Here is a 9599-nt window from a genome sequence, read left to right as displayed (position 1 = left end):
CATAAACTAGTTTTTGAAGGTTCATCTTCATGTTAAATCCCATAAACCAGTGACTGTCAACTAATGAAGGGTACATGCGCAAGGCATGGCCTTAGGTATGGTAGCACAGTAAGGATAGTACCATTTTCCCCATACCGTACACTAAGAAAGGTGGCATCATCCATTTCCAGTTATTCCTAGAGCTGTCCCTCCAGCTTACCCAGTGAGTCTTCCAGGCTCTCTGCAGATGTTTCATCCAAAAATCCTTCATAACTTGAAAGCAGAGCTCATCTTTCTTTGGAGCTCTAATTTTCTTCTTGCAGATGGCACACTTGGTTTCCTGAAACATCCTGACATCTCATACCTTCCTGTTCTTAAGTGAGGAGCTGTGGACTTTAAAATCTATGGTGAGTAACCTATGCCATAAACCAAATGCGGGTGAAATTCAGTTAACAGCCAAGGATGGAACCTCTGTACTTAGTCTCACCTTACTTTGAAGATGCAAGTATGGCTAAAACTCAATAGCTATTCATGAAAAGAGGCACAGTAGACAGTATATTATTTCTAACTGTCAATGCCATAGGAAGATCTTTTTTTTTTTTTTAAAGATTTTATTTATTTGACAGAGAGAGAGCGAGAGAGGGAACACAAGCAGGGGGAGTGGGAGAGGGAGAAGCAGGCTTCCCGCCAAGCAGGGAGCCCGACACGGGGCTCGATCCCAGGACCCTGGGATCATGACCTGAGCCAAAGGCAGACGCTTAACGACTGAGCCACCCAGGCGCCCCAGGAAGATCCTCTTGTGTAGCTCTTCCCAACTCCCCTTCCTCATCATGAAAATATAAGTAGAAACTGATTAATGTGATACAATCTTTTTTTAAATATATTATTTTAAGATTTTATTTATTTGACAGAGAGAGAGTGCACAAGCAGGCAGAGGGAGAAGCAGGCTCTCTGCTGAGCAGGGAGCCCGACATAGGGCTTGATCCCAGGGTCCTGGGGTCATGACCTGAGCCAAAGGCAGCCGCTTAACCAACTGAGCCACCCAAGCACCCCAATGTGATATAATCTTAAGGAAGGTATTTTAAATGTGATCAACTATTCCCTGTTAGATGGTTCTCTTAATTCACAGGATCTGTACTGGGTAACCCAGGACTACCAAAAAACTAAGAGAAAGCAACAATTTCACCTATAAACTGGTTAGTCCCTTCCCCTCAGCTCAAAGTCGTTCTTAGTGATAGAGGAAAGTAGCTTAGGCTGGGTTTCTCTTATCCTCTGTCTCAAAAAAGAGTAAGACATTCCTCTTGGAAGGTTCAGATCCCCACTTATTAATCGTAATTAGCTTGGTTGTTACCGTTTGGCCCTTCCAGCAATATTAACCCCCAAATTTGGTGTGTTCCTATTGATAAAAGTTAACCAATGCTATACAAAGCTCCTTTAAGAGGAAGGGTCAGGACCAGCTAGCTGTTGTGTTGAAATGACATATTTCATAGTTTTAGTTCTGCAAGGGACTCAAAGGCTTTCTTCTAAAACTGATCCCCCTAACCTGTGCTCTTGGTTACCCCAATCTATGCCCTAGCTCCCTCCAAGCTGTCAGGATTAGTAAACCTTTGCTGCAAAAATAGATACATGGCTGTCAATATGTCTAAACCCTTATAGGTCCACTCATATTATTCACTAAGGCAAAGGAGGAGGGAAAGGACTCACCCAGGTTTACAGTACCCCAGACTTCACCAACAAGAACAGTTGATCTATATCTGGTAGAACTATGGATAGTTGCCTACAGGAGAAAATTTTAGATCATCATATAGCAGCTTTATGGACTAAGTGTTAGTCAAGAGGCATGGCCTCCCCCATAACTCGGGGTTACACTAATGCAGGCCAACCATGCAACTTACCAGGTGTGGGGGCAGTCAGAGATCCAGGAAACCATCCCTACCATAATGCCCGTGGAGGAATCTGCTGAATGCTTGGTACTGCCACCCGCTACCCAAGCTACTTCCTGATTATAAGGATCCTAGTTGGAGGCCCACAGCCTGACTAACCACTGGCTTTACTTCAGTCTTGGAACTTCCCAGATCTAAAGAGCTGTTTCCCAGGCTACCTGGCTGGCTCATTCAGAACATGCGACTCTTGATTTTGGGGTTGTAATTTTGAGCCCCATGTTGGTTGTAAAGATTACTTAAAAATAAAGAGCTATGTCCCAACCACACCTACAACTGTGCAAAAAAAAACGTGTGTCTTACAGCCCACATTCCGGCGTAGGCTTTCATGAGTACTTTGACATCAACTTAATATTCAACTTATCAGGCTTTTCTCAGCCCCTATAGAGGTCATACAGGTTAAGAAAAATAATGAGGCCTATTTCAGAATAACTTTGAGATTTCAATGAAATCAGAGATTGTATCTATTTATTGTTCCTGCCTATTCTTGATCTCCATGGGTCTTCCAACTTCTGAGGTGCCTAATCTCTGAGTTCACTTGTAGAATGGCTCTCCATATACAGTGATGCCACCTAACATATACATTGACCACAACTTCTAGCATGATTTCACTGATAGGACTGTAGCCTACTGAGTTGACATATTACTTTAATCTGACATCTTGTGAACACCTGCTCTATCACCTTCTGCAACTCTGCCCCTAAGAATACCCCAAAATGAATATTAAGAGCCTCAAGGTTGTAATTTGGGAGAAACCTCCTTTCTGTCAAGGGATCCACAAGATGCCCTCTCTAAAAAGTACATGCCCTCCAGTTTTAAGTTTCACCTGTCCTCCACTTGTCATTCCTAAACTGCTGGCTCAAACCAAACACATCAATTAAGAACCCAAAGGCTATCTCCTTTACCTATCTTGCCTCCAACAGAGAATCCAACTGGTTCACCTTCCATATCACCACAGAATAACTTAGGTCCATACTTCTTCACTCAAAAGTATCCTGTCTTCTGTATTAATTATGCCCTCTCCTCTTTGGTTCCTCTGTTTTCTTGTGCCCTTTGGTACCATAAATATTCTGGTAGCCAGTTAAATGCCCATACAAATGACAGACTGCACGAAAGGAACTCCGTTAACACCCAGAAAGCTAAGGTCCAATGTACTGACTAGCACTAGGCCATAGGAAAGAACATTCAAGTGGAAGACACTGTCTCTCCTTTCATGATAGATTCAGTAAGATTGCTGTAAGGGGACTTCAAAGGCAGAGGTTATCATTCCACTGGTTTTCCAAGTCTGTTTTTGTTCATTCATATAAACACATCTCATCTCTTTCACCACTCTGCTCCATCCATCCCTAGCAAATATTATACTCCCTCATAGGCCCCAGTAATCAGCCCCACTAATGCCAGCATGTAACTAGAATATGTCATGTTGAAAGCCAAGGATTCCATTATGAAGAACAAGGAGGATCTGAAGGAACATTTGTAGAAATGGTCCTTCCATCTTTAGAATGCCTTCAAGCATTCTTTTCTAAGCAATGTTTCCAAGCAACCAGAAATCTCTCACCACACTGATTAATAAAAAGAAACTGGAACTGAATAGTAGCACCTAGAATAAATCTGGGGGAACTTTCACCACAATAGTTTACTTAATAGTGAGCCCTCTCTGCTTGCTACCATGCTTAGAATGGATTTTTCAAGGCAAGTTCTCATTTTAAACTTTGGCCTAGCTGTCCAATCACCTATGAGATATAACGCTGGCTTACTATGTTGTAGTCATTGTATAAATTGATACCTTAACATCTTCTCTGTGATGTTCTCTTATGGAGTCTTGGAGAGATCCCTAAATCCAGTTTGAGATTCCTGGAGCATTGATCATTTCCTCCCTTCACCATCACCTTCAACAAATTCAACAGAACAGATCTGAATAAGGTACTCACAAACTTTTAAACTTTAATAACTTAAGAAAGCAAAAGAAATAATCAGTAAAAAGTACTTGAAAGTAAATGTATTAACATTTAGAACTATTCACACAATGTCTATATTGTATTATAGATTCTGATTGACCAAAAGAAATCATATAAGGTAAATTATATATGTGGTGACAAAATTATGACCAAGAAATAAAAAGAAAATGTAACTATTTTGAACTGTTTATAGATTTTTAATCATTATCTGTAAACCCAATGTTATTAAAGTTTAAAAATTTTAACATACCAGCTACCTCGAGAGCTTTATAATTTATCACAGATAGTCCAAACAAATGTGATACATTTACTTATTAGCTTACTAAACATTTAATAGAGTAAATGTCCTTTTTCAGTAGTTTGAAAAAAACAGGATTCTGATTTTTTATTACTTTATGTAAAACAGTAGTGGCTACAGTCATCCCTTATTTTAAGAAAAGCAATAAAATTTTTCCTTAAATTTAAATTCTGCATAATTATAAAGCAGAAAACTAATTTATTCTAAATATTCTGAAATGTCTATGTCAATTAAATATGTGAGACTTTAGGGCCATCTACTGGTTGAAGTGTAATGTTACAAAGCACAGCTATTAGACTATTAACTAAAAAAGTACAGAGTTATAGTTGTAAGAACTGAAAACATAAACATGGGCAAAAACCATCTAATCTAGGACACTGAAATTTTTAAAGGTTTAATAAAAGAATCTCTTTCTAAGAGGAAGCCCAACATATATAACAAAGTTGGACTACTAAAAGCTGAGGTAGGGGGCCTCCAACCCGCACTCTTCACTAACTTGCCCAGCAGAGGCCAGGCCAATGAAAAGCCTTAAGAGGTAGTCTGGGCAAATAACATTAACTGTGGCTTGGAAGGAGGCACAATGAGAAGGAACAGTATCAGCAGTTTTCTCTTACCCATCTTTACCCTGAAGACATCTTAAAGACACTGGTGTACAAAGGATAGTGGTTAATGGGCACAGAGAACTGAAGAGTAGGGGGTAGGCACCTGAAAGGCGACAAACCTCTTTTCACAGGGACATTGTTTATGTGCTCATATGATGCAACACTTTAGAAAACATTAGTATAACTTTCCTGAAAATGCAAAATAAGAAGATAACACATTTGCTTTTTTACCACAAGCTGATTAGGAACTAAGTTTCTAGGTCCTATGGGCTTTTACCAGCCACGCCCTGGACTGGTCTAGTCTTGGAAACAAGAGCCCAGTTTCAGGTCCCAGCCTCCTCCCTTCAAAAGGACATGGATGTCCATAGAATCGAGGCAAGAAATAGAGCTCTCCAAGGCCCCTCTCTGTGGCAGAGACCCCCAACCTGGATAGCAGCTTATCAGCTAGGTTTGGGGTGACAGGCTGGAGCAAAGTTCCAAAGACTCGCAAACATTCCAAGGCCACGTGAAGCACGGTACCCAGCCAGGGGGCATCCACTGGGCTCTCCCAGTTCAACTTCCATGGTGCATGCCTTTGGACAAAGCCATTAGTTTGCCGGACACAGCTGGACACTGCCTCCAGAGCCTTATAGATCTGAAAGTTATCATAGTGGTCAGCTACCTGCCCGGGCAAAGTGGCCACTGCGTTGACCAAAGCATAGTCCTCTGCTTGAGCACGAACTGATGGCCCCACCAACCCTGGCTCACTGGGAAAGCAGGTAGTGCAGAAAACCGGGTAGGTCCCAGAAGGATTTATTCTTTTGGCAGTGCACCGGTTCAGGAGACCTCCCAAAGCATCTGCCAGCTCAGAATCTAGCAACTTAACCACCTTTTCATCATAGTAATCGCAGTCCCAGTTGGGGACGCCCTGCCGAAGAAGAAAGTATCGGAAGCCATCCACAGTATAGCGATCAAGGCAAGTCCTGGGATCCACCACGTTACCCAAGCTTTTAGACATCTTTTGGCCACAGACCGTCCAGTGAGAGTGGACATAGATGCGGTGTGGTGGGCTCATGCCGGCCCCTAAAAGGAGGGCAGGCCAATAGATAGCATGGAATTTAAGAATGTCCTTGCCTATGATATGAGAGGTGGTTGGCCACCAAGATTTAAACTCAGCATTTGGGTAGCCAATTACAGTAAGGTAGTTGACCAAGGCATCTAGCCATACGTAGATGGTCTGCGAATCGTCCCCGGGCACAGGAATGCCCCAATGCAAGTGGCTGCTCTTTCGAGAGACAGAAAGGTCCGGCAGCTCCTCCTCCAGCCACTCAAGAACTGCGCGATGAAATGGCTCGGGAGTGATTGCCTGAGGGTCACCCCGCAGCCACCGCTGAAGCGGCTCTCGGAACTGAGAAAGCCTGAAAATGTAGTTTTCTTCCTTGGTCCAGGATACGGGATGTCCACTCTCTAGAGATACAGGACACGAGTCCCCTGACGAACCCGGCTGCCGGGTGACCTTGGCCTCAGGCAGGAAGCACTCTTCGGAGGAGCAATACCAACCTTCATAGAGCCCCTTGTAGAGCAGACCCCGGGCCTTCAGCAGTCCCCAGAAATGCTGCACAGCGATCCGGTGCCGGGCTTCCGTGGTGCGGATGAAGTCAGTGGAGGAGATGCCAGCCTCCCGAAAAAGCTGCTGGAACTGGGCAGACACTCGGTCGCACAGCTCGGTGGGGGCCAGGCCCGCAGCGGCTGCTGCTTGCTGAATCTTCAGGCCATGCTCGTCGGTACCAGTGGAGAATCGCGTGGCGGCAGCGCTGGGAACTTGGAGGCGACGGTGGCGGCACAGGGCGTCTGCCAGTAGCGCTGAGTACAGGTGTCCGATGTGCGGCGCCGCGTTCACGTAGAAAATGGGTGTCGTGAAGAAGGCGCGCGCGCCGCGACCATCGTCGGGGGCACCGAGAGGGCCCGAACTGTAGTGGCGTGGGCTAGAGTACTCCAGGAGCGAGACTCCACTCGTTCCCGGGCGTCCTAGCAGCCGCAGGACAGAAGTTCGCAGCATGATGCCGGCCGGGCCGCAGCTGCGGAGGGGGCGTTCTGCCAGCACGTGTGAGGGGCGCATGCGCAGCCGGGGCGTACCGCCGCTTCCGGCTGGCTGGAAAGCCAATGAGGTGGGGGCCCCTAGCGCCGGCGCTCTGTCGCCCGGCAGCCCCTCCTCTCTGCCCCCGCCCTGGACGTCGTGGTTGTAAAAGTGGAAGCGCGGGAGAAAGATGGCTTAAAGGAACAGGGTTTAGGAGAACTTATGAAAGCAGGTTTTTGTATAACATCTTGAGTGCCCTGCTTTGGTTTTTGTAATTTTGTATTTGTGGATCTGTTTTCCTCTCTAGGCTGACTTGCTTGTGGGGCAAGAATTTTAAATCTTTCAAACCCCAGTCAGTGGCTGGCACATTGCCCGACAACAGAGTATGCACTCTACATACGCCCTGGTCAACGTAGGGATTTGAAATATCATCTAAATTTTATCTCAGAACCTAGCGGACACAATAAATCTGGAAGGAGGAGCGAGAAAAGATGAAAAATAATTACCTAAAGCACTTGAGGGAAGAATAAGAATCAGCAAACTAATGGAAATCTTGAAACACAACTTTTGTTGAATCAACCAAGGAGGTAGATTTGTTATGTGCCAAGTCTTTGCCAAAGATTATTGAGATCCAGAGAGGTGAAATGCAGTCTGTTGTCATTGGCAAGGAAAAATCAACCTTCAACTTTATTTCTCAAAGTAGTTGTTTGTAATTTTCGTTTGAAGTGGTCTTGCAGTTCTTCTACAGCAGTGTTTTTCAAGTTTGCTTTTAGTAATGGAACCCTAGTTCTTTGGGGGTGGATGCCTCCGGAGACCAGAATTGGATTAATATTAATCCTTGCTTTGTGAAACACTCTCATCTTTGGTCTATGATTGGCTTTTTTTTTTTATTTAAATACTATGTTCACTTAATAATAAAATGCAATACAACACCTGTGAACCCACAACCCAACCTAACAACTAGAAGTGGTTCTCTAACTGTGGTTACAAAAGAGCAGCATTAGCAGCACCTGGGACCTTGTTAGAAATGCATATTATTAGGCCTCACACCGCTCCCCCCCCCACCTACTCTGGAGGTGGAACCCAGCTATCCAGGTTTTAATGAGCTCCCCAGGTGATTCTGATGCACATTCAAGTTTGAGAACCACTTAACTAGAAGATTACCAATGATTTAGATCTATGTGCTCCTTTTTCTCCTGTCTTGTCTTCCTCCCAGAGGTTATTATTATCCTAAATTCTGTACTTTTGCATTCATGTTATCACATATATAGTATGTCTAAGCAACATATTGTTTACTTTTGCTTGTATTTAAACAGTCTAAGAAAAGATTTCATGCTACATATGGTCTTTCTTCTTCCACTGACTATTTTCACTCAACGTTTTGTTACTAAGATTCATCCATGTTTCTTTCTGTAACTGTAGTTACTTCCTTTTGACTGCTGAATAATAATTTGTGAATGGAGGCACTTGGTAAATTGGATCGGATTTCTATGGTGATTTGGAAAGTAGAGCAATCAAATTCTCTAAAGTTACAAGAGGTAACAGCAAATATTCTTTGAGTACTTACTTGATATGCTCTATTTGATCTAGCAGCTTAGGAAAGGAAAGTGAAGAACAGGTAAAACCTAAAACTGGAGGGTATGTACAGCACCCTCCAGAAAAGGAGACAAATCCAGGCTAAATGTCTAAGAAATCAAGTTTTCCAGTAACTCTCCACGACCCCCACCCCACCCCTTTTCCATGTAATCAATTCTTTAGCATAAAAATAGGCTAGTTTTTCTCCTGTTTCAAAGAGAAAAAAACTCTAGGTTGCGCCTGGGTGGCTCAGTCGGTTAAACATCTGCCTTCGGCTCAGGTCATGATCCCAGGGTCCTGGAATCAAGCCCCGAATCACATCAGGCTCCCTGCTCAGCGGGGAGCCTGCTCCTCCCTCTCCCTCTGCCTGCCGCTCCCCTTGCATGTGTTCCCTCTCTCTGTCAAAGAAATAAATAAAATCTTAAAAAAAAAAAAGAAAGAAAGAAAGAAACTCTCAAACACTACTTCTGCTCCATTACTTTCCTTCCTTTTATAGCAGATTCCTTGAAAGAAATGGCTATTGATGGACATCTGAGGAGTTCAAGTTGTTTGCTCTTAGGAACAGTACTACTATTAACTTTCTTGTATAAATCTCCTGGTACTTACATGCTAAAGTTTCTCTAGGTATATATCTAGGAGTAATATTGCTGGATCATAGAGGATACGAAAGTTCAATTTCACAAGATAATGCTAAGATGTTTTCCAACATGGTTAAACAAATTTACATCCCCATCAGCAACATACCATTGAAGAGGTCTTTCCAATACATGATAGTAGCTCCTTAATTTTTGGCCAGTTACATAAGTATAAAATATTATCTCACTTATGTTCATAGAAACATTACACACAATAGCCAAAAGGTAGAAACACTCCAATGTCTATCATCTGATGAATGGATAAACAAATGTGGTATATCCATACAATACATTATTCAGCCATAAAAAGGAATGAGGCGCTGGTGCGTGCTATCACATAGGTAAACCTTTAAAACATTATGCTAAATAAAAGAAACCAGGAACGCCTGGGTGGCTCAGTTGGTGAAGTGTCTGCCTTCAGCCCAGGTTATGATCCTAGGGTCCTGGAATCTAGCCCTGCATCGGGCTCCTTGCTCAGCAGGGAGCCTGCTTCTCCCTCTGCCTGCCGCTCCCCCTGCTCATGCTCACTCATGCTCCCTCTCTCTTTCTGACAAAT

At 43.6% G+C, this 9599-nt stretch overlaps 1 protein-coding gene across 1 annotated transcript; it reads right to left on the bottom strand.

Moving 5' to 3' along the window:
- Positions 1 to 3901: 3901 nt before the first annotated feature.
- Positions 3902 to 6819, bottom strand: MARS2 (methionyl-tRNA synthetase 2, mitochondrial). The gene has a single exon (XM_021703169.1). It carries the CDS (start codon positions 6813 to 6815, stop codon positions 5034 to 5036), a length of 1782 nt encoding a protein of 593 aa, XP_021558844.1. The 5' UTR covers positions 6816 to 6819; the 3' UTR covers positions 3902 to 5033.
- Between the last annotated feature and the right edge of the window lie 2780 nt (positions 6820 to 9599).

This window comes from Neomonachus schauinslandi, chromosome 3 (assembly GCF_002201575.2).
Source record: "Neomonachus schauinslandi chromosome 3, ASM220157v2, whole genome shotgun sequence".
NCBI classification, from domain to species: Eukaryota; Metazoa; Chordata; class Mammalia; order Carnivora; family Phocidae; genus Neomonachus; species Neomonachus schauinslandi.
Note: the sequence above shows the minus strand (reverse complement) of the source record. Positions and strands in the feature narration are given on the sequence as shown.

Coding starts and splice junctions, on each gene's coding strand:
- MARS2 (XM_021703169.1), bottom strand. CDS start 6,815: ATGCTGCGAACTTCTGTCCTGCGGCTGCTAGGACGCCCGGGAACGAGT.